Below are 25,708 nucleotides of genomic sequence, written 5' to 3'. Positions count from 1 at the left end.
TGAAATGATCCAGCTAAAAATTATATGTACTCTCATCAAGTCATCATGTTCATCTTCTGGGCTGTGGCAGGATTTGCCGGTGTTGCTAGCGTCAATATTGATATTTTTTTGATAAGCGTAGACGCCGGTGTTTGAACAATGAACAACATACAAAGTGATGACGTTTCAAAGTACGACTCCAAAAGGTATTTGGAATGGTCAAAGTATGGGAAGTTTTCAAAATGAAGAAAATAGAATAATAATAATAATACATTTAATTTAGAGGCGCCTTTCAAGACACCCAAGGAATACCGATCCATACAGACTTATCCAAGCGTTTGCTATACAAAACGTGTGCATGTTGAAGCGAAAACTACTTTATGTTGAGCTGCTGACGTGATTTCACACCTGACACTAGTCCTAATGTCTTGAAGACTCACTCAGGGGTCATCAGTGTCGGATGGTGCCTGGCCCCCGTGGGGGGGGAGGGGGGAATAGATACCATCCAGATCTCGCGAGATGATCTATTTCTCTGCAGAATTGTATTCATTACTGAACTGAAAAGTGAATATCTGGATGGTCAAACTTGGAACATCTACGGAAGTCTCACCAGTGATCCCTGGTGTCCTACTTGATATTGGAAATAAAAGCATTGCAATCGGGCAGTTGGTTCAAAATAGATGACGATTAGAAACATGAGCAGGAGATGCTATTCCTGGTTATAATTGTGTACATGCTATTGCTGCGCGACTGACCAGATAATTCCTATTGGTCCAAAACATGGGCGTCGACCTGCAGTTGGTGCGATTACGTACTGAACAGTAAACAGTAGCGTCGTAGCGGTCTTGAACGTCCCTTCTGTCCAGCTGCTCTTTTTGTGAGCCGGTAGTAAATTGTTTAACAGGAGCGTCGTGTCGGTCTTGAACGTGTTTGTCCACGTGTTTCAGCAGCTTCTGGTTTCCAGCAAGAGGCTGGGTGTTGTTAAACCTTCTGCTCTAATCTGTGCATCGTGGATAGCATCACTGGGTCCGAGTTATCCTGTCAACACGCGTTTTTAGGAGATAAAGGTCAGTGATGTCTTTTGTTTGGATTTAAAAAAAAAAGCTAATATTGAGTTGTGTTTAGTTGTTATCATCATATAGGGTCATTGACCTGTCAGATGAAGTGTTGCACAATACCAGCGGTAGCAGCACAAATCCGGGAATTAGCAGGCAATGAAAGTGACTTATCACTAATATTGTGAGTGCATGCGCCATTGTCCGTTATGTTTACCTGCACAATGCTTGTGGCTGGACTTGGTTCAAATAGGTGCAACTAGTTCAGTATTTGTCCATATGTCTGCAGGACTGATCTGGGCGTTTGTTTTGTCCTCGGACTACGCAAAAATGCCAACAGTTTCGAAACCTATAAGTTGAGTTAGAAAATGAAAATGACATCTTCTGAAACATAGTTTGGACGATTTAGTTTGTACCGAATATGGCCAATCAAGCGTATGAATGACATGCATTCATGCAACCAAACCTTCGGAAAGTTTCGAAATACTGGGAACGGAGAGGTTTGTTTGGTCCTCGGACTACGCAAAAATTCCATCAATTTCGAAACCTATAAGTTGAGTTAGAAAATGAAAATGTCATCTTCTGAAACATAGTTTGGACGATTTAGTTAGTACCGAATATGACCAATCAAGCGTATGAATGACATGCATTCATGCAACCAAACCTTCGGAAAGTGTCGAAATACTGGGAACGGAGAGGACAGTCCTACTGAGAGTTAAATGGAGAGAACAGTCCTACTGGGAGTTAAAAATACCGAATGGTCCTACCATTACAGGAAGGACTATGAACAGGCCTACCACCCTCTTCATCAAATGGATTTATGTGTTAACATCTAAGGGACTTCATATATATTCCACTCAGTCGACTGCTTCTTCTTCTAGTCGACTGCTGACTGTTGTTCTAAACACCACGAGCTGGTGGTATAAAGAAATGTAGGTTATAATACAGTAGTGCAGTATAATAGTAGCTGACTAGTGCTTGAGCAAATCAACCAGGAGGAAGACCGTAAGGTCCAACCTATGACCTAGCGATTTGCATTGGGAAATTGACTTACTAAAAATTATGCGTTGCTCCTTACTCTTGTTTGTATAGTGAAAGTAGGCAAAATATTAACATCTGCGTGACAAGGAACAGACGCCCGACTGAATTATGAAGGAACCACTAGAATCACAAAGGTGTATATTACATAAGGACTGAGGTGGGACGTCGTTATCCATTTACAGCTCCATTGACTGATTATTGGAAACCGATCTGCTGATAATGGGGCTGTCATCATTAAACCATCAGAGCTTCTGTGGTAAACGTGCTTAATGTTCCACTGAATGGGGTTAATGGGTAGCTGGGTAAAATTGGTCACATACATATAAATAAATAATACAATGAACGCAACATTTAAAATAATGTTCTGTTTAAATATGAATTGGCCTGTATTTTGGAATTCTGTAATTGTGATTCAAAATGTATTCAGCATAAACTGGCAAATCATGCACACTATAATTATTGTATTATAATAACTAATTTAGTCAAATGTACTTTTTTATATTGTTGAACCCTTTCACATAGTTTCGCTATCGAAATGACAAAATGTTACTTGCCATGTCTAGGCATGACATATAAATCATTAGAACTCTAAATTATGTTATGTTACAGTCCTTTTAATCAAAGTATCGTATCGTATAAGGGCAGGTCTTAATGTCTATCATGCCTTAGTTGTAGTGGTGGCCCTATCCCTCACAAGAAAACTAGAGCCTATTTACACGACTTCACCCCAGCTTGTTTCCACATACAACAACCTGTCACTGTACCCTCTGTGGGACGTCCTGTCACTGTTCCCTCTGTGTGGCCGACTGGAGGTGGTTAAGACGCTGTGCTGGTGTAAAGCACCAACCTTTGGTGCTTTACAACCTCTGGAATGTTTTAACGACTGGCAAATAAATGAGGCGTCCAGTAACCTGCTCTGGAACCTTCTTCCTCCTCCTGATCCCCTCCCTGCCCCACGCACTGCTGGTCTGAAGACGTGACCCCCGTGGATCTCCGAAGGGGGACAGCACGTGAACCCGAGGGATGGGTATGCCCTCTCTCTCTCTCTCTGCCCCCCAGTACACTGTGTCTAACGGTGAACCTCTTTATCTCTCGGCAGGACGTCGATGCGATGCTGCTGCTGCGACGGTGCAGACGGCTCACTGCAGGGCTGAGTCCTGCCCAGGCGCAACGGTAGGCGGGCAATCCACCAAGTGTGCCTCCTTTATTGGAGCGTGTGTTACGAGGCAAGGGTTGTCAAATTTAAATGTTTTCTCATTCATTCCCTCTATTGGCCGGTGACTCACTCACCGGCCAATAGAGGGAATTTTAGAAGCGTTGATTTTAGAATCGCACAGGACTTGTCAAGGGAATTCATGACCCACGCAGGTTTTTTTGCTTTCTCCCTTTTTTAAATTCACCTTTTCTGATGAATTGATTCAGCCTTCTTCACGGGTGACTCTTTATCTAGCATTAGCCAGCTGGATCATCAGCTCCTGTATGAGCTGGCTTCTGCTTCATGGGCTATCAGCCCGCCACTCGTCTGCTAGCCCTGCTTTCCCTGATAAGACTGTCTAATCAGCAGTGGTGGAAGAGCCACAGAGATAAGGTCTCATCTGAGGAAGTCTTCTATCTTAGAGAGGGAGACTCTGACTGAACCTTGTGTAGTTAACCAAAGCTACAGAGTTGAGGTCTCGGCTGAGGAAGACTTCTACCTTAGAGAGAGAGACTGAGTGTACCTTGTGTAGTTAGGCAAGGCAAGGCAACTTTATTTATGTAGCACTTTTCATACACAAGGCAGACTCAAAGTGCTTCACATATAAACATTGTCATACAATAAAATAAAATAATAGATAAGTAAAAGAAGACATATGCAAGGAAATGGGTAAAATAGGAAGTTAAAAAGGCATTTTAGTATTAAAATAGAAAATAAAGGCAAAGTTAAAAAAGCTTTTTAGAAAGTGCAATGTATTTAAGATTTAGCAGAAAGCTAAAGAAAACATAAAAAAGCTAGTTAACCAAAGTTAACCAGTTAACCAAAGCTACCGAGTTGAGGTCTGGGCTGAGGAAGCCTTCTTGGAGAGGGAGACTCTGACTGAACCTTGTGTAGTTAACCAAAGCCCCAAGGATAAGGCATTGTCTGAGGAAGTCTTCTACCTTAGAGAGAGAGAGACTCTGACTCTTACCCCTTTGTGTAGTAAACCATTTGTAGTTAACCATTTGTACTAAGATACTAACTCGGTTCATGTCCTCATCTCAGGGCCAGACCAGCGGGCTCCCCAGCCCCGTCATGGTGCGGGGTGGGGGGGGGCAGCCGGAGCAGCAGTGGTGGGGGTGAGGACGGGCAGACCGCCCAGGACCCCCGCTGGAGGCCCGCCCTGGCCGGCCTGCTGGTTGGGACCGGCGCCGTCCTGGCCTACGGCCTCCACCACCACAAGGTAGGACCCGCGGCCTGCTTCCAACCACAGCTTCACATGTACATCGGGCGGCAGTAGCTCAGGAGGTGGAGCGGGTTGGCTGGTAACCTGAAGGTTGCTGGTTCAATCCCCGGCTCCTCCTAGCTGAGTGTCGAGGTGTCCTTGAGCAAGGCACCTAACCCTGACTGTTAGCTCCCGACGAGCTGGCTGTCGCCTTGCATGGTTGACTCCGCCGTCGGTGTGTGAATGTGTGCGTGAATGGTGAATGTGAGGCAACATTGTAAAGCGCTTTGGGTGGCCGATGGTCAGAAAAGCGCTATATAAATGCAGTCCATTTACATTTACATCGAGGGCCTTTAGCAGGCGCTTTTATCCAAGGCGACTTACAATAAGTACATTGGTCAGAAGAGGGAGAAACAACAATATATCGCTGTCGGTCCAGTAAGGCTGTTAATAGAAACAAGGGCCAAGCACTAACCATCACTAGGTTAACCCATTCCCCATACACAACAAAGATAGCTAAGCTAAGATGCTACACCATGCCGAGAACAATTTTTTATGTGCAGGGACGTACAACATACAATAAGTGCGTACATTAGGTGCCAGGACGTACAATAAGTGCGTAAGAGTGGGGGGGGGGGGGGGGGGGGGGGGGGGGGGCTTTCTGTCAAAGATTGTCCCAGTGTTTCCCCTAGAATTTTTTTTTAGGCCCGGTGGTAAGAGCTGATAGTGTGATTTGTTATACATTTTTCCCGGGATGCTAGAGTATTTGTTGGTTATTTCCATATAAAACACTTGCTTAGCCATCACAAGTTGATAATGATTCAATAAACACGTTATTAACAATAAACTAATTTTATTTACAATACAATTTTTGGTGGTGCCATGCTAATGATGATATAACTTAATGCTGTCAGATTGTCCGTTATGATGGGGCATCATCTGCGCACGCGCGGCACCGCAGTATTTTATTATTATTTTTTTTTCTCTTTTTCATTTTCTTTTTTTTTTTCTCTTTTTCATATTTTTTCTTTTTTTTGGCCGGTTGTTGGCCTGGCGGGGGCGCTCGTTGGCCTGGCGGCCCGCCAGGCCTGAACAATGGTAGGGGAAACACTGTCCCCAGTACAAACATGTACTTTGGGGACTGGGTGGAAGGAGGCTGACAGGCGCATGACAAATGTTCATAGAAGAGAAAAATGTTATCGCCCTAGTCAGGCAGTAAACTGTACAAACAGAGCATGCAGTGAGCAGTGGTGTACATTTCATCACCATCATCCATGACACACATTATGCTTCCCAGGCGTTTTCTGAGCGCTGCTCACTTTAACCGATCATGATTTACTATTACCAAGAAAACTATGGCAATAGTTAGTGAGATAATTAGTGTTCACAACGATAACCCGACCATGACCTCGAGGAGATGTTGTTCTTCATTTGAGAGCCCGTGTAAATAGATGCATTTATACAGCGCTTTTCGAACCAGTGGCCACTCAATGCACTTTACAATATTTCCTCACATTCACCGATGTGGCGACAGCCAGCTCGTCAGGAGCAGTTGGGGTGAGGTGTCTTGCTCAGGGACACCTCGACACTCTGAATCAGTTAGTGCGAAGGTGCTCTTTGGTATACAAAAACATAGTTTCTAAAAAGATAAGCTGACCAAGGCACTCTTCTTAAAGTTAAAAAAGCTTTAAGAAATAGGCTAATTCATAATATAATTCTAAAAAAGTTACCAACATGTTTCGGCCATCGTAGGCCTTCATCAGGCCATGAATAATAAACAAGGTGTACCAGCAGTAATATCAAGTCATAGCGATTAGTAAACTCTCTACAGCTGGAGTAGGCTGAGTCAACCAATTACTCATAATGCAGCATAAATCAAGTAATACGATCACAAAATACATACATATCCATGACAAACATAGAATGGATCCGGTGTTGAATAACAATCATAGCATTACAATCAAAATCATTTAACCAGTCACAAACAGCTCCTCTACTCTGAAGGTAGACCGCCATTTCAATAGAGCCATTCAATCCTGGGAAGGCCATAGCATCTAGTTTATAGATCCAGCGACTCTCCGATTGGTTTAGGCCCAATCCCATTCCTACCCCTTCCCCTCCCCCTCCCCCTTCCCCTCCCCCTTCCCCTTCCCCTTCCCCTTCCGCTTCCCCTTCCCCCTACCCCTTCCCCCTTCACCCTTTCCCCTCCCCCTCCCCCTCCCCCTCCCCCTTCCCCTTCCCCTTCCGCTTCCGCTTCCACTTCCCCCTTCACCCTTACCCTTACCCTTACCCTTACCCCTTCCCCTTCCCCCTTCAAACCAAGGAATGGCTACCCCTTCCCCCTACCCCTTCCCCCTTACCCTTACCCCTTCCAACCAAGGGGTAAGGGTAAGGGGTAGGAATGGGATTGGGCCTTAGTGTTTGATGGGATGTAACCCCGCGTCCGTCTGTCCTCCAGGCGGAGCGGCCGTTGGCCCCCATGGAGCCGGCGCCGCCCGTCTTCAGCCAGGCTGAGGTGTCCAAGCACGGCTCGCTGGAGGCCGGCGTCTGGGTCACCTTCCGGGGCGGCGTCTACGACATCACCGAGTTCGTGGCCATGCACCCCGGGGGGGACAAGATCCTGCTGGCGGCGGGCGGGGCCCTGGAGCCCTTCTGGGCGCTGTACGCCGTCCACAGCCAGGACCACGTGCTGGACATCCTGTCGGAGTACAAGGTGGGCACGGAGGGGGCGGAGGGGGCGGGGTTCCGGGGTTCTGACCCTGTTCTCCACTGGGCTGCTCCTTAGGGCTCTACCTTAACACAGCAACACACCCAACGCTCTCCCTTCGTTTAAACAGGCCCTCAAAACACACCTTCCACCTCTCCCACCTCCTTCCCTTCCTACCTCCTTTTATATTTCTACTACTTCTATACGTTCTTATTAAATAATTCTACTCTATGTTCACTCTGTAAAGCGTCTTGAGTATTTAGAAAAGCGCTATATAAGTCTATTATATTCTTATTACCACCTGGGGTCAGGAGTAAAGTGTCGTTTGAATGATAGTCTGTGATGATCCACCTTGCTGTGGATCTCTCTCTCTCCTCTCTCTCCTCTCTCTCTCTCTCTCTCTCTCTCTCTCTCTCTCTCTCTCTCTCTCTCTCTCTCTCTCTCTCTCTCTCTCTCTCTCTCTCTCTCTCTCTCTCTCTCTCTCTCTCTCTCTCTCTCTCTCTCTCTCTCTCTCTCTCTCTCTCTCTCTCTCTCTCTCTCTCTCTCTCTCTCGAGGTGGGGGAGCTGGACCCTGAGGACCAGGCGCGCCAGCGGGCGGTGGAGCCGTCGGACCCCTACTCCGGGGACCCCCAGCGCCACCCCGTCCTGCGGGTCAACAGCGCCAAGCCCTTCAACGCCGAGCCGCCGCCCGAGCTGCTGGGCGACAGCTACATCACGCCCTCCGCCATCTTCTTCAAGCGGAACCACCTCCCCGTGCCGCGCGTGGACCCCGCGTCGTACCGGCTGCGCGTGGAGGGCCTCCCGCGGCCCCTGAGCCTCTCGCTGGCGGACCTCAAGAGCCGCTTCCCGAAGCACACGGTGACGGCCACGCTGCAGTGCGCCGGCAACCGCCGCTCTGAGATGAACGCCGTGAAGCAGGTGAAGGGGCTGAACTGGGGCATCGCCGCCATCAGCAACGCCACCTGGAGCGGCGCCCTGCTCAGGGACGTGCTGCGCGAGGGGGGCTGGGGCCCCGAGGCGGCCGGCGGGGGGGCCCGCCACGTGCAGTTCGAAGGCCTGGATGCGGACGCGTCGGGCACCACCTACGGCGCGTCCATCCCGCTGAACAAGGCGCTGAGCGAGGAGGGCGACGTGCTGCTGGCGTACCAGATGAACGGCGAGGACCTGCCGGCCGACCACGGCTACCCGCTGCGCGTGGTCGTGCCCGGCACCGTGGGCGCCCGCAACGTCAAGTGGCTGGGCAAGGTGATCGTCAGCCGGGAGGAGAGCGCCAGCCACTGGCAGCAGAACGACTACAAGGGCTTCTCGCCGGGCACGGACTGGGACACGGTGGACTTCAAGTCGGCCCCCGCCATCCAGGAGCTGCCGGTGCAGTCGGCCATCACGCAGCCCGCCGACGGGGCGGTGCTGGAGCGCGACGCCGACGGGGAGGTGACGGTGCGCGGCTACGCCTGGAGCGGCGGCGGGCGGGAGGTGGTGCGCGTGGACGTGTCGCTGGACGGGGGGAAGACGTGGCAGGTGGCGCGACTGAGGGAGGGGGAGGAGCAGGGGGAGGAGCAGGGGGAGGCCCCGCCGCCGCCGCCGCTGCCGGGCCGCGCCTGGGCCTGGAAGCTGTGGGAGGTGGTGGCGCCGCTGCCCCCCGGGGAGCAGCAGGTGGAGATCGTGTGCAAGGCGGTGGACAACAGCTACAACATGCAGCCCGACTCGGTGGCGCCCATCTGGAACTTGAGAGGCGTGCTGAGCAACGCCTGGCACCGGGTGAGGGTGACGGTCAGGGAGGACTGAGCACCCCGACACCCTCAACAACCTGACACCCTCAGCACCCTGACACCCACAGCTTTGAGGCTGTTTGTGCAGCTTCAGCCCTTTGCTGTCCTCATCCGGATACATGAAGTGCTTCTAGAAGGTTGCTTATCATCAGATAGTCTTGAGGTTTTATCTAGGGATCTAGGAATGAATGAATGTGATCGAAACAAAGAAGTATTATATTCGGCATTTGATCAATTGATTTGTGCTTTTTGTAAGACGTCTATTTTTCTAATCCTGACTTGAGTCAGGTCACTTAGCCAGAGTTTGAACACTTTGAATCATTGTTTCTCAATTAATCTTTTCAACTGCTGTGGGTCTTTTTCCCTTCCTTTTGTCTTTTTTAAATGTTAAAAGTAGACTTATTTAACTAATATTTGAAACATGCTCAAGTCAATAATTTGCTGTTCTTCATGTTAATGTTTGAACTGTATATTCAGTTTTGTATGAGTACTACTTTATTTATTCGACTTCTAAGCTGGTAAATAAAGTGAATGCTGATCACACGGTTTATGTGAGTGTTTTCGATCACAGAATGGACGTTCCTCTGGTTGTTTCGATCCTAGCCAACCTCACTCATCCAATATATCAAACACATCTTGGCTTTCCTATGAGATTCAGGAATCTTTTGACGTCCTCCGCATGACACCAGGTCTTTGGTCAAATATGCAGTCATAGGCAAGTCTTTATAATGAGCTACATATCGTTTTAAATGGGAACACTCGATTCCTGACACCCAGTTGCATGTCTTGTGGTATCGTACTTGTTTTGTTTTTCATTTCTAGAATATAGTTGTAAGAGACCTGTTGATCAAATCTACCACTGAGCCCTTTAGCAACCATCTACTTTAGTTATCCTCTATTCATCTAGTTTAATAACATCTAGTATCGTAATCCTTTAGTTGAGTTATCCTCTAGTCATCTAGATTAGATACCATCTAGTTTAGTTATGAGTTGACCGGAGTAATGCGTTTGTATTGCAGCCAATATAATGCGATTCAAAGGCCCAACTTTATAACTTAAATATGAGTTCTTGTAAAATAATTAAGGTGATTTATTACAGATGACGGATCTAAAAAGAATAGTCCTTATCGCAGTGCTGTCATTATTTTTTAAAAGGTATTGAAACCGATCAAAGGTCGAGAACCAGTCCCACTCTATTCATAGAGACACTGGTTCACTGACAGCCTTGTGTTTCACGGCCTTGTGAGGCTCACCAACAGAAGGAAGGTCTCTCAGCTCAGTCCAGCAGATGCATATCCTCAGACTAACTCTCAGCAGTCCATCTCTCACAGTTACATTAAGGCCCAATCCCATTTCTACCCCTTCCCCCTCCCCCTTGTTTTGAAGGGGGAGGGGGAAGGGGTAAGGGGTAGAAATGGGATTGGGCCTTAGGCCCAATCCATTTCTACCCCTTCCCCCTTCCCCCTTCAAAACAAGGGGGATGGGTAAGGGTAAGGGGTAGAAATTGATTTGGGCCTAAGCCTCCAAAGACTCACCTTAGAAAGGTGTTCATCTGATCAGTCTAGGGGGGACCAGACAGCTTAAGCTGCAGACCTCTCATCCCAGTTACTTTGCTGGCCTTCAAATTGGTTGGACAGGACTACCTCCCCTCTATTCACTTTGACTCCCCAGGAAAGATAAGACACATTAATATTCGGAATCAGCAACAAAGTCATGTCAACAAAGCCCTCCCCCCCCACACACACACACAGTTTCCAGCAAGGGGAGGACTGTTTCCTCCTCCCACTAATTGTGTCTGTTGTTAATTTAGTGGTGCGTTCCTGTTAGCTGGTCGTTTGGTCATTTCTTTGTTGCCCCCTAGTGGTCGTGGGACATTAATGGCGGATGCATTTTGTGCTATAATTACCAACAAAAACGTAATGGGAATGTAAAGTAAACTTTAACATAATAAAACTATAATAAATAAAAACGCTAATAATGTTGACATATTATGAAATAGTCTAGGCTACTTTTTGTAGAAATCTGAGTCTGGAATCTGCCCTCACCTACAGGGACGCGGGAAGTCAGTCCGAGGGGGGGGTGCTGAGAGAGAATCTATATAATGACGTCATAATAAATGCTGCGCAACATCCGTTGTTTACAGAGACGAGATGACGGGTGACGTCACATTCAGGGATCCGCTCTGATAAACACTCTACTGGTGTGTAAAAAGAGTTCTGCCAACTAGCCACTGTTATTCACAAACGTTAGCAAGTAAACAATGTGGAAATTAGAGTCAACTCGGCTGATACTGTGCTGAATTTCACACACTAACAACATGCCGACAAGCTGTTGCGGTCCGGGATTAGGCTATACACAGAGTTATAACAAGGATTCAGGAGGTTATTTCTAAAGGTTTACAAAGAAAAGTGACATAATAGAAAGCCTTCATTTTCATCCAGAGTTACGAGTTGTCTGATATGAGGAAAGTGGCGGTTTCTCCGTCAAGTGAACCGCCCGTCTTTGCTCTTTTTTTGCCAACCAGTTTACGTGCGGGATTCCAGAATCAAAACGATAACATTCAACGTGTCTATTAATATGGCAGCAACATTTTACACCAGTTTTAAAATGTTCACTACAACAGATGTTGAACACCAACATGCTTATGTAAAATCAGCATAGTACCGATGATACGTTAAATATCATAAAAAGGGTGGATGTCAATAATTTAATGAAAAATCATGTTGTATGATAAAATTATACAAAAAAAAAAAGTATTGATTTGTTCAGAAAACCTTCTCACTTGCAGTTACAGCCAGGGGCCGCTGCAGCACCCTAAGCACCCCCACTTCCCGCGTCCCTGGGTAACACTGTTGTTTTTTATTGGTCGTCATGAAAAAAAACATAAGGGGTAACACTGTTGTTTTTTATTGGTCGTCATGAAAAAAAACATAAGGGGTAACACTGTTGTTTTTTATTGGTCGTCATGAAAAAAACGTAAGGGGTAACACTGTTGTTTTTTATTGGTCGTCATGAAAAAAACATAAGGGGTAACACTGTTGTTTTTTATTGGTCGTCATGAAAAAAACGTAAGGGGTAACACTGTTGTTTTTTATTGGTCGTCATGAAAAAAACATAAGGGGTAACACTGTTGTTTTTTATCGGTCGTCATGAAAAAAAACATAAGGGGTAACACTGTTGTTTTTTATTGGTCGTCATGAAAAAAAACATAAAGGGGGTAACACTGTTGTTTATTATTGGTCGTCGTGAAAAAAAACATAAGGGAAATACACACATACATTTTAATGTCATGTATATCCTCTTTATTGATGATTGATTATTGTGTATTGTCATCGCCTCAGTGGTGCAGTGGGGTGCACTCTGCCTAACCCCCTGGTGACCGGGGTTCAAGTCCGGTTGATGACCTCTGTTGGAAGATTCTTTTCTCTATTTCATTCGAATAATAAAGTCAAGTATAACCTTTGTGATGACTTTAATCGGTGTCTTGATGGGGCATTGTTAAATTCGGAGGTTAACACTCTAAACAGCTCATGTTCGTGTCCCTGCAATAACGTCGACACGGGTGCTGTTGTTTTTTATTGGTCAACATGGAAAAAACATGAGGGGTAACTGTCGTTTTTTATCGGCCGTCCTGAAAAAAATATAAGGGGAATACACTGTTGATATTTATCAAATAAAACATAGGGGGTGACACAGTTGTTTTTCTTTGGTCGTCATGAAAAAAAACACAAGGGGTAACACTGTCGTTTTTATCAAATGAAACACAAGGGGTAACACTGTCGTTTTTTATTGGTCGTCATGAAAAAAAACATAAGGGGTAACACTGTTGTTTTTATTGGTCGTCATGAAAAAAAACATAAGGGGTAACACTGTCGTTTTTTATTGGTCGTCATGAAAAAAAACATAAGAGGTAACACTGTCGTTTTTATTGGTCGTCATGAAAAAAAACATAAGGGGTAAGACTGCTGTTTTTTATTGGTCGTCATGAAAAAAACATAAGGGGTAACACTGTTGTCTTTGTCAAATAAAATATAAGGGGTAACACTGTCGTTTTTTATCAGTCATCATGAAAAAAACAAGGGGTAACACGGTCGTTTTTTATTGGTCGTCACGAAAAAAAACATAAGGGAAATAATAGAAATACACACATACATTTTAATGTCATGTATATCCTCTTTGTTGACGATTGATTATTGTGTATCGTCATCGCCTCAGTGGTGCAGTGGAGTGCACTCTGCCTAACCCACTGGAGACCTCGGCTAAATTTCTGTGGAAAACACAATATCTTTAATTTTAAACGTAATGCTATCATGTCATATATAACCACAGACATAATGAAACTAAAAATCTCAGTGGGAAGTGGAGAGAGCTGTGAGCTAACCCCCTGGAGACTGGGGTTCAAGTCCGGTTGATGACCTCTGTTGGAAGACTCATATCACTATTTCATGCGAATTATAAAGTCAAGTATAACCCTTGTGTTGTCTTGATGGTGCATTGATAAGTTCGGAGGATAACTCTCTAAACAGCTCAAGTTTGTATCCCTGCAAAAACGTTGACTGGGCTACCACTGATGTTTCTTATTGGTCGACATGGAAAAAACATGAGGGGTAACTGTCGTTTTTTATCGGCCGTCATGAAATAAACACTGTCGATATTTATCAAATAAAACATGAGGGGTAACTGTTGTTTTTAATTGGTGGTCATGAAAAAAAACATAAGGGGTAACACTTGTTTTTTATTGGTCGTCATGAAAAACAACATAAGGGGTAACACTGTCGTTTTTTATTGGTCGTCATGAAAAAAAACATAAGGGCTAACACTGTCGTTTTTATTGGTCGTCATGAAAAAAAACATAAGGGGTAACACTGCTGTTTTTTATTGGTCGTCATGAAAAAAAACATAAGGGGTAACACTGTTGTTTTTTATTGGTCGTCATGAAAAAAAACATAAGGGGTAACACTGTTGTTTTTTATTGGTCGTCATGAAAAAAAACATAAGGGGTAACACTGTCGTTTTTTTGGGTCGTCATGAAAAAAAACATAAGGGGTAACACTGCTGTTTTTTATTGGTCGTCATGAAAAAAAACATAAGGGGTAACATTGTTGTTTTTTATTGGTCGTCATGAAAAAAAACATAAGGGGTAACACTTGTTTTTTATTGGTCGTCATGAAAAACAACATAAGGGGTAACACTGTCGTTTTTTATTGGTCGTCATGAAAAAAAACATAAGGGGTAACACTGTCGTTTTTATTGGTCGTCATGAAAAAAAACACAAGGGGTAACACTGCTGTTTTTTATTGGTCGTCATGAAAAAAAACATAAGGGGTAACACTTGTTTTTTATTGGTCGTCATGAAAAACAACATAAGGGGTAACACTGTCGTTTTTATTGGTCGTCATGAAAAAAAACATAAGGGGTAACACTGCTGTTTTTTATTGGTCGTCATGAAAAAAAACATAAGGGGTAACACTGTTGTTTTTTATTGGTCGTCATGAAAAAAAACATAAGGGGTAACACTGTTGTTTTTTATTGGTCGTCATGAAAAAAAACATAAGGGGTAACACTTGTTTTTTATTGGTCGTCATGAAAAACAACATAAGGGGTAACACTGTCGTTTTTTTTGGTCGTCATGAAAAAAAACATAAGGGGTAACACTGCTGTTTTTTATTGGTCGTCATGAAAAAAAACATAAGGGGTAACATTGTTGTTTTTTATTGGTCGTCATGAAAAAAAACATAAGGGGTAACACTTGTTTTTTATTGGTCGTCATGAAAAACAACATAAGGGGTAACACTGTCGTTTTTTATTGGTCGTCATGAAAAAAAACATAAGGGGTAACACTGTCGTTTTTATTGGTCGTCATGAAAAAAAACACAAGGGGTAACACTGCTGTTTTTTATTGGTCGTCATGAAAAAAAACATAAGGGGTAACACTTGTTTTTTATTGGTCGTCATGAAAAACAACATAAGGGGTAACACTGTCGTTTTTATTGGTCGTCATGAAAAAAAACATAAGGGGTAACACTGTTGTTTTTTATTGGTCGTCATGAAAAAAAACATAAGGGGTAACACTGTTGTTTTTTATTGGTCGTCATGAAAAAAAACATAAGGGGTAACACTTGTTTTTTATTGGTCGTCATGAAAAACAACATAAGGGGTAACACTGTCGTTTTTTATTAGGCGTCATGAAAAAAAACATAAGGGGTAACACTGTCGTTTTTATTGGTCGTCATGAAAAAAAAAACATAAGGGGTAAGACTGTTGTTTTTTATTGGTCGTCATGAATAAAAACATAAGGGGTAACACTTGTTTTTTATTGGTCGTCATGAAAAAAAACACAAGGGGTAACACTGTTGTCTTTGTCAAATAAAATATAAGGAGTAACACTGTTGTTTTTCATCAGTCATCATGGGAAAAAAACATAAAAAAAATAGTTTTTATCAAATGCAACGTAAAAAAAACTGTCGTTTTTTATCTGTGGTCATGAAAAACCCATAAGGGGTAACACTGTCGAAAAGTATCGAATCAAACATAGGGGGTAACACCAGGGACGCGGGAAGTCAGTCCAAGGGGGGGGGGGGTTGCTGAGAGAGAGTCTATATAATGACGTCATAATAAATGCTGCGCAACATCCATTGTTTACAGAGACGAGATGACGGGTGACGTCACATTCAGGGCTCCGCTCTGATAAACACTCTACTGGTGTGTAAAAAGAGTTCTGCCAACTAGCCACTGTTATTCACAAACGTCAGCAAGTAAATAATGTGGAAATTAGAGTCAACTCGGCTGATACTGTGCTGAATTTCACACACTAACAACATGCCGACAAGCTGTTGCGGTCCGGGATTATACACAGCGTTATAACAAGGATTCAGGAGGTTATTTCTAAAGGTTTAAAAGGAAAGTGACAATAAAAGAAAGCCTTCATTTTCATCCAGAGTTACGAGTTGTCTGATATGAGGAAAGTGACGGTTTCTCCGTCAAGTGAACCGTCCGTCTTTGCTCTTTTTTTGCCAACCAGTTTACGTGCAGGATTCCAGAATCATAACGATAACATTCAACGTGTCTATTAATATGGCAGCAATATTTTACACCAGTTTTAGAATGTTCACTACAACAGATGTTGAACACCAACATGCTTATGTAAAATCAGCATAGTACCATATTCAGCTATTGACAGTTCTGCGTTGTGCGTCATAGCCTACGTCGGCCTACTCAGACAATGTTCTAAATAAAATGAAATTGATGATGATAAATTTCATAAAAAGGGTGGATGTCAATAATTTAATGAAAAATCATGTTGTATGATAAAATGATAAAAAAAAAAAAAAAGTATTGATTTGTTCAGAAAACCTTCTCACTTGCAGTTACAGCCAGAGGCCGCCAGGGGGGGTGCTGCAGCACCCTAAGCACCCCCACTTCCCGCGTCCCTGCTCACCTACGTCAATCAATTACTTGTCATTGCTAACCATTTTAGTTAAGCATTGACCTTTTTTTGTTTCGTTGAATGGTACGATCCTCTGTGGGTTCATTTATTTTTTTACATACAAATAATCTGTTCTTTGTAGAGTTTTAGTTGGGCACTTTAAGCAACTCCTATGTTGTAGCCTGTATTGTACTGAAGGCCTATCTGGTGTAATAAATGTAAATGTATCATACCTATTAATAATAATTCATAAAACTAATTCTGTGTGTGTGTGTCGGTTATGATGGAGCCTTGTTTCATCCTGCAAACTGGTTTAGTCTCCTCTAAAACCACCTCAGTTTCGAGATTAGACTAACACGCACAAAATACACCCTCTAGTGTCTGATGTGAATTTCTCTGAAGACACAGCAATTGAGATCAAGGTAAAACGCAGCTGCAGATTAAACCACTAGTACATATGACACAGCAATGGAGTTTAAGACGTCACGTGACTTGAGTTTAAAACCGTGTTAAACTCTAAAAAGTGGCTAAGCTAGCGACAGAGCAATTGCCCCATCAGGTCTGGAGTGTTGTTACCAACTGCATTTTTGGATTAGCGTAGGATGGGACAGGTAACTAGACGTGTTGTCTACTCTGCAGCTACAGAGCTTTATTTTCTTGTTGTTAGCTACAAGCTTAGCGCTGTGTTGTTTTGTTCTTTTATTTGGCAACACTCGATTCCTGACACCCAGTTGCATGTCTTGTGGTATCGCACTTGTTTTGTTTTTTTATGTTCACTGATCCCCCGGTAAGACCCTTTTCATCATCTGTTGTTTCCAGTCCATTGTTAGTCACCAACAACACGCTCGTTCAATTATCCATAAGCCACACATTTCACATCCGTTACCAACCCTACCGCCCCGAGACAGCGGGGCGGCAACATCCTGGTAGATACCTGCATTCTTCATTAAAGGTTGGGTACGGAATTTGCTTTTTTGGCCATTTTTGCAAAATTACTATCCTTATCATAATCCGCTTACAGCCACTGAGTTAGAAGTACTGACATGAAAATTAAACAAGTCAATCATCTGTGGAACGGGCAGGGCTCGAAAAACTCCAGCCAATCATTTGGATTGCCACCTCGTTGCATTGGACAGTAAGTACGTCAATCAAACGGTCGTACTGCACTCCCCCTCCCCCGCGCCCCGCGCGCGACCCCTTCGTGCAGTACTCGTGACCCAGAGCAAGCTCCTGTTTGTTGTTATCCTGCGGTAGCTACTGGAACTAGTTAATCCACATTTGGAAGACAATTTCCATGGCAGACAAGACGCCACCATCCCCACCACCACCACCACCACCACCACCACCACCAGCAAAGAGAAGGAAAACTCTTTTTCAGAGAGTAATTGATAATAAAAACGCTGAAAGAGAAAAACTGAAATCAAGAATAATCCTAGGCGCTGCTTTCGAACGTTGGCGGCAACTGAAGGACGAGAAGGGTCTAAAAACCGATGCTTGTGTGGCGGTTGACATAGTTTCAAAGTTTATACCGTTTATACTCGGTAATACCGGTGTTGAGACGAGTGTATTACTCGTTGTGAAAATGTCCACACCGCAGCAACCCTAGTGAAAACCAGGACTTCCAATACAATTATATGAAACAAACATACATTTTCTAAAAATAGTAATGATTTATGTGACCGTTTAATGTTTATAACATCTGGTGCAACCATAGCCGCGAGAACGTATTCTCAGCAGGGGGTGCTGTAAAAAAATAACTCAGCCTGCACTAGACTCGCAACTAGTTACATTGATAAAAAAGATATATAGCAGCGCAGCTCAATTACACCAGTTGAAAATCGATCGTTGTGTTCACTTTCTTCACACCATGGTTCACATCCAGCTGCTCACAGAACAAGTTTAGCGCACCACCGCTACCCTCACACTTTTTCATATAACCTTTTTTCAGCACTAGGTCATATGAGCATTAAATAAATGCTGCGTCTCAAAATGCCTTGGACAGCAGCGAGGATGACTCCGAAACAGTTCGGAGCGACCACAGCCAGAGCGAACACAGCGGGGCAGAGGAGTGTCAGGAATAGTCTTTGGTGTACACATCAGTACGGCCTATTTGCACTACTGTTTAGTGGCAATGCAGTGTTTTATTCTATGCCTTTTTATTTTCGTATATTATTTCAATGAATACAATTTATTTATTCATAAAAACAAGATCTGGTCTTCAAATCTTTTTTCCAAATATAGGTCGTCTTACAATGGGGTTTGTGTTTATATTCGGACCAATACGGTACAGCGGGCGCTCACATGACGTTAAGCATTTCCTGGTGCATAATGTGACGCTTCAGAACCTACAATTTTAGAAATGATTTTCTGTGATAAGACAGGGCCTCGGACAGGGGGTGTTGCAGCACCCCCAGCACCCCTACTTCCCGCGGTACTGGGTGCAACTTACAGCTGAATGTAGTGCCATGTTGTTAAACGAAAACCTACGCTAGCCTGGCTCGCTCTCGCACATCTCTGTTCGCGCTCGTGCATGATTGCGCGTCCAGGTACTCAGCGTTGAAGGAGAGGGGGTAGGACCATTTGAGTTGTGTATTTTCAAAATCTGCTGGCGTTTCGCAAATCGCATACCCAACCTTTAAGTACTGGTAAATACCTGCATTCTTCATAAGGTACTGGTGAAGACCTCTGTGGGAGTGTGTGTGGACGATGGCTGGTTGAAGCAGCTTCTCCCGGCCCTTGGCAGGCTGATGGATAATTTGGACTCTGGGTCTGGCTGAGGCTGAACACCTGTTGTGCATAGAGTAATCAGTGTGCACAGGTTAATCACATTCCTACCCCTTCCCCCTTCCCCTTACCCCTCCCCCTTGTTTTGAAGGGGTAAGGGGTAGAAATGGGATTGGGCCTTAGGCCCAATCCCATTTCTCCCCCTTACGCCTTCCCCTTACCCCTTTCCCTTACCCCTTCAAAACAAGGGGGAGGGGTAAGGGGTAGAAATGGGATTGGGCCTAAACCCAGCCCAAGGTCATCTATCAGCCTTTACAATAACTGGTCTTCCAACAACCCCACCCTGCGCCCTTGGTTGGAGTAGCCCGGTTAAAGTCCCCTTAGGTGGGGGGCAGCATTGTCCTTGCTACAACCTGGATTCTTCAAAATTTGAATGCAAATTTAAATTCTAAAATGTTAAATTATACACTAACACAATGGATGAATTTTGGATTAATTGACTTTTTACAATAATGTCGGATAGTGTATTGTATGGTGATCATGTGAACATAAGTCTATGCATTGATAAATTAAGAAAATAAATTGTTTTGTATTAACTAGTAAACTTGGTTGAGAAGCAGGGGAGTTTGCTCTGCTCTCATTTTCATCCTCATACTATCTTCTCCTCTCTCTCCTCCTCTCCTATCCTGTTCTTGTTAAGGAACTGCGGGTGCATGCAGGCAGGTAGGACCCAAACGCAGACGGTATTTCAGGAAACGGCACTTTATTCAAGCCTAAAGGCTAAGGCACAGGAATCAGGGAACTCGGGAGACAACTCGGAACTCGGGAGACTACAGGGAACTCGGGAGACGACAGGGAACACGGAACACGCAGGACTAGCCACCACCAACAACCACAGCAAACCACAATAAACCACAATGACAGCACAAGGAACAAAGGAAAGACGAGGGCTTAAATAACAAACACAACGAGCAACAGCTGAGACACATTAGGGGAGGGAACAGTAATCAACACAGGAGGGAAAACCAGGGAAACACACACACCCTGACAGTACCCCCCCCTTAAGGGTCGACTCCCAGGCGACCCACGACAAGCAAAAAAAACAAAGAAAGTCAAACCCAAAACGGGTGGGTGGAGGGGCGCCAGGAGGGGGGAATCAAAAAAAAATAAATGGACTGGGGCAGAGCCGAGGGACGTCAAGCGGGCGGCCAGAAAACTGCCCCAGGGCATGGCAGGGAGCCTCAGGCGGACGGCCTGGGGGGCAAGCAGAGGCAGAGTGGAGGCGGAACCCTTCCGGAGGCCGGCGGCAAGGACGATGAGGGCTCAGTCCCTCAGGAGACCTGCAGTGGCGCAGAACCCCCTCAGAAGGCCGGCAGCGGTGAAGGCGGAACCCTTCAGGAGGCCGGCGAAGGCGAGGTAGAGGGCGGGTCCCCTCAAGAGGAAGGCCAGGTAGAGGGCGGGTCCCCTCAGGAGGCAGGCCAGGTAGAGGGCGGGTCCCCTCAGGAGGCAGGCCAGGTAGAGGGCGGGTCCCCTCAGGAGGCAGGCCAGGTAGAGGGCGGGTCCCCTCAGGAGGCAGGCCAGGTAGAGGGCGGGTCCCCTCAGGAGGCAGGCCAGGTAGAGGGCGGGTCCCCTCAGGAGGCAGGCCAGGTAGAGGGCGGGTCCCCTCAGGAGGCGGGCCAGGTAGAGGGCGGGTCCCCTCAGGAGGCGGGCCAGGCAGAGGGCGGGTCCCCTCAGGAGGAGGGCCAGGCAGAGGGCGGGTCCCCTCAGGAGGAGGGCCAGGCAGAGGGCGGGTCCCCTCTGGTGGCAGGCCAGGTAGGGGGCGGGTCCCCTCCGGTGGACAGGGTAGAGGGCGGGTCCCCTCTGGTGGAAGGCCAGGCAGAAGGCGGGTCCCTTCTGGTGGAAGGCCAGGTAGAGGGCGGGTCCCCTCCGGTGGAAGGCCTTGAAGGGGAACCCCCCTCGGGAAGGAGTGGAGGAGGGCCCCCACAGGCAGGAGCGGGGAGCGTGCCTCCCCTGGACGGTCTGGAGGGCGGACCCCCTCCGGCGGACAGGGTAGAGGGCGGGTCCCCTCTGGTGGAAGGCCAGGCAGAGGGCGGGTCCCCTCTGGTGGAAGGCCAGGTAGAGGGCGGGTCCCCTCCGGTGGAAGGCCTTGAAGGGGAACCCCCCTCGGGAAGGAGTGGAGGAGGGCCCCCACAGGCAGGAGCGGGGAGCGTGCCTCCCCTGGACGGTCTGGAGGGCGGACCCCCTCCGGCAGGAGCAGAGGCCGGTCCCCCTCTGGAAGGAGCAGGGGGCGGGCCCCCTCAGGCAGGAGCGGAGGGCGGACCACCTCAAGCAGGCGAAGAGGCCGGTCCCCCTCTGGAAGGCTAGGAGTGGGGTGAGGAACCGGACAGGGCTCGGGGACCGGAGTCAATGCGGAAGCTAGAGTACCAGGAGGAACCGGGTGGCACCCCCAACCCTTACAGCGCTCCATTGTCTTCCTTGTTTTGGCTACTAAATCCTCCAACTTACGGTCAAATTGAGCGTCCGCTGGGTCCCATAGTGGTGCTGTCATTCTGTTAAGGAACTGCGGGTGCATGCAGGCAGGTAGGACCCAAACGCAGACGGTATTTCAGGAAACGGCACTTTATTCAAGCCTAAAGGCTAAGGCACAGGAATCAGGGAACTCGGGAGACAACTCGGAACTCGGGAGACTACAGGGAACTCGGGAGACGACAGGGAACACGGAACACGCAGGACTAGCCACCACCAACAACCACAATAAACCACAATGACAGCACAAGGAACAAAGGAAAGACGAGGGCTTAAATAACAAACACAACGAGCAACAGCTGAGACACATTAGGGGAGGGAACAGTAATCAACACAGGAGGGAAAACCAGGGAAACACACACACCCTGACAGTTCTCTTCTCTCCTCCTCTCCTATCCTGTTCTCTTCTCTTCTCCCCTCCTCTCCTATCCTGTTCTCCCCTCCTCTCCTATCCTGTTCTATTCTCCTCCTCTCCTCTCCTCCTCTCTCTGTATTTGATATATCTCAATACCTCAAAAACTGACCCTGTTCTGCCAATCTAAGGATCTTCTCCCCAACAGCCCAACGTGTCTCTTGTATCAGTCTATTGTCTTTCATCTCCTCACACACCAAACGTCTATTTCCTCTTTCCTAATCCCAACATTTTGAGCCTATTTGAATTATATGATAGATTATTGAATCATACATTATAATAGCATTATAATGTGGGCTTCACCCAGACCCACGTCACGGTCCCCCTCCTCAGGGGGGGCTGGTCAGACCCGCGCCGGGAGCTGCGTGGGTTGAAGAGCCCCGAGAGGAACCCGGCTCCACCTCGTCCGACCCCGAGATCATGAGAAACACATCAGCGCAGACGAACCAGCCTCATCACAGACGCACCAGCCTCATCACAGACGCACCAGCCTCATCATAGACTCACCAGCCTCATCACAGACTCACCAGCCTCATCACAGACGCACCAGCCTCATCACAGACGCACCAGCCTCATCACAGACTCACCAGCCTCATCACAGACTCACCAGCCTCATCACAGACGCACCAGCCTCATCACAGACGCACCAGCCTCATCACAGACGCACCAGCCTCATCACAGACTCACCAGCCTCATCACAGACTCACCAGCCTCATCACAGACGCACCAGCCTCATCACAGACTCACCAGCCTCATCACAGACTCACCAGCCTCATCACAGACGCACCAGCCTCATCACAGACTCACCAGCCTCATCACAGACTCACCAGCCTCATCACAGACTCACCAGCCTCATCACAGACTCACCAGCCTCATCACAGACTCACCAGCCTCATCACAGACGCACCAGCCTCATCACAGACTCACCAGCCTCATCACAGACGCACCAGCCTCATCACAGACTCAGCAGCCTCATCACAGACGCACCAGCCTCATCACAGACGCACCAGCCTCATCACAGACGCACCACCAGCCTCATCACAGACTCACCAGCCTCATCACAGACGCACCAGCCTCATCACAGACTCACCAGCCTCATCACAGACGCACCAGCCTCATCACAGACTCAGCAGCCTCATCACAGACGCACCAGCCTCATCACAGACGCACCAGCCTCATCACAGACTCACCAGCCTCATCACAGACTCTCTGATGCTGCAGTGGGTTTGTGCGTGTGTGAGAACGAGCTGTTTAAGGACCATGGGGAGGTGGGGGACAGATGGGCTGCAAGGGCTTCTCAGATCGTCCCAAGAAACAGAATGGATGATTAGCGATAGATGATATGTACAGGGCCCTTATAAAAGGTACGCATTTGATACCACCGCAGTCAACAACCTCATGATGCAGGCACTGCTTGAGCGATCGATGCAATACGTGTTTTTCTGTGTTGCAAGCTGTAAATGTTGCAAGTACCACTGAGAACACTTCCCAAATCCACTGTTTCTTCCCCTCTAGGGATTATTCATTGCTTAATAAATGTGGTGGGGATGATGGAGGACAGGAAGTGTGGCTGAAGGGCTTCCTGTAAATAAACCCAGCTGGCAGGAAGGGAGATGGGATGACCCATCAAGAGTCACATGCCAAGAAAAGGAAATCCGTGTTTAGCAAAAGTCTAAATATAAAAGGAGGGTTATCAGGGAGTGAGGATTCACACTTGACAGCATGGATTTGATGGAGCAGTAATCTGTTGATAAGCATGTTTACATTTTGCTACATGCAAATTAGTTCCTCTAAAAAAGTGCACTGACTCACTGCCTGTTCGCATCAGAGTCGACGATAAACGCGATTCGTCAATTCTTTAGTTCTTAAGAAATTCGAGGATAGATGAAATGACGCCTCCATTTACTGCTATGACTGTTGAAATGATTTGATGTTCAAATCTTCTTTCTCTACTGACTCATAGATGATGACTGTGTGTGTGTGTGTGTGTGTGTGTGTGTGTGTGTGTGTGTGTGTGTGTGTGTGTGTGTGTGTGTGTGTGTGTGTGTGTGTGTGTGTATGTGTGTGTGTGTTTACCAGCGTCTAGTTATTTGGTACCGTGTATCGTGAGAATTTACTGCTTTATTGTTGCAGACTAAACTCATTCCATGTGTCAATGAGAGGCTCATTATGCAGTATATTGGTTCTGTATACTGATTCAGTCTGTGGACACAAAGTCCACAAAAAAAGAGTTATTGCTGTAGCCTACTCAGATCACTATATGGCTCTTTGGGCCGGCAGAATGTTTTAAAGGAGGCAACATCAACTCAGCAACGACACAATGTTCAACATTAAATACTCTTGGATAAATTCACTGCTGCTCAAATACCAAAACCACTGCAAAACATCTGGCTCTCAGTATAGATTAGCTTGTGATCCAACATTGAACTGACAGATAGCTGGACTACCCATACAACAGGTCAAAGAAGCTGAGCTTCAAGGTCTATGGCTTGACTGCTCAATCTCTGAGTCCAATCATATCTGCCTTATCAAAGATATCAAAGATATATTATCGGAGATAGAAGAGGTTCCAGGGTTGGCAGAGCTGTTTGAATCACCAGGAAATGGGTTCCTTCAGACCTCGTTGTTGAGCCAGATCCTTGAATCATCAGTGTCATCTGGATCATGGTTCGCTAGTTCGATCGTCTGATCAGATGGAAACCGCTGATAGCTTCAGTTGTCTCACCATAGAGCTTTTGGCCTGGTTCTGGACTGGTTCTGACCTGGTTCTGGACTGGTTGTAACTTGCTGTTCTGGGCCCATGAGGCTGGCACCCATACCCGTCTATAACGGCCCCCTGTAGAGAAAAGACTCTTTCATACAGTTACATAAACAGCGTTTCCTCAGCGTTTGTTTACAGTTAACTTATATCTCAAAACTACGAGTGGCCAGCAGGGGGCAGTAACACCCCATTTCAAACTGATTATTGGAAGAAGACTAAAGAATATACAGGAATACTATACAGACTGTTTATTATGTCCCTTGACCATCGTTACATTTGCTTGTACGCTGTTTGCTGGTTCATATCTGGTGAATTACATTGTTTTGGATGTGTTTGGCTATCAATGTCCTTATTTTCATTTTAGTGTTGGTGTTGTTTTAATTTAACTGTATTTCGTTTGTGTCGTCTATGGTTTGGTTTAATTTGTAGATTTGTTTTACTTCCCTTGTTTTGTCTGTCCGTTTCTTTCGTTATCACTGTTGGCCTGTTTTATGGTTCTGGACCCCAGGAGGTCTGGTTGGTCTGTGTGTCAGCGGGGGCGGCTTTAATAACACAAATCTGAAGATCAACGTTTGCTTCTGTAAATGCAAATCGAGTCAAATTCAGTCAGGTGGACATGATGGGAGGACTGTGGTTTGTCCTGCTAGATAAACAAATTCATATTAAACAATAAGTGTATTTTCTGTAAGTTAAGACTGCTTAGGCTGCACCACTCGGTGTTGATTACAATGTTTAGTGGAGGGCTTTGAGCTCAGAGGCATCTTTTTTTTTTAATAACAGAAACATATGTAATAACCGCCACAAATCATGTCGAACAACTTTTCTAAAAGCTTTTTATGGGTTCTGACTCACCAAAAAACCTCCTCACCGCCTAATGTTTACATCATATCATCGTTCGTAAAGCGGAAG

At 46.1% G+C, this 25,708-nt stretch overlaps 1 protein-coding gene across 1 annotated transcript; it reads left to right on the top strand.

Moving 5' to 3' along the window:
- Nucleotides 1–835: 835 nt before the first annotated feature.
- On the top strand, nucleotides 836–9,491 carry suox (sulfite oxidase). The gene is made up of 5 exons (XM_060068438.1): nucleotides 836–1,046; nucleotides 3,175–3,248; nucleotides 4,315–4,492; nucleotides 6,933–7,187; nucleotides 7,737–9,491. Exons 2-5 carry the CDS (start codon nucleotides 3,187–3,189, stop codon nucleotides 8,964–8,966), a joined length of 1,725 nt encoding a protein of 574 aa, XP_059924421.1. The 5' UTR covers nucleotides 836–1,046; nucleotides 3,175–3,186; the 3' UTR covers nucleotides 8,967–9,491.
- Nucleotides 9,492–25,708: the final 16,217 nt, after the last annotated feature.

The sequence above is a fragment of the Gadus macrocephalus genome, chromosome 13, assembly GCF_031168955.1.
Source record: "Gadus macrocephalus chromosome 13, ASM3116895v1".
NCBI classification, from domain to species: domain Eukaryota; kingdom Metazoa; phylum Chordata; class Actinopteri; order Gadiformes; family Gadidae; genus Gadus; species Gadus macrocephalus.
This window is presented reverse-complemented; position numbering and strand designations above follow the sequence as displayed.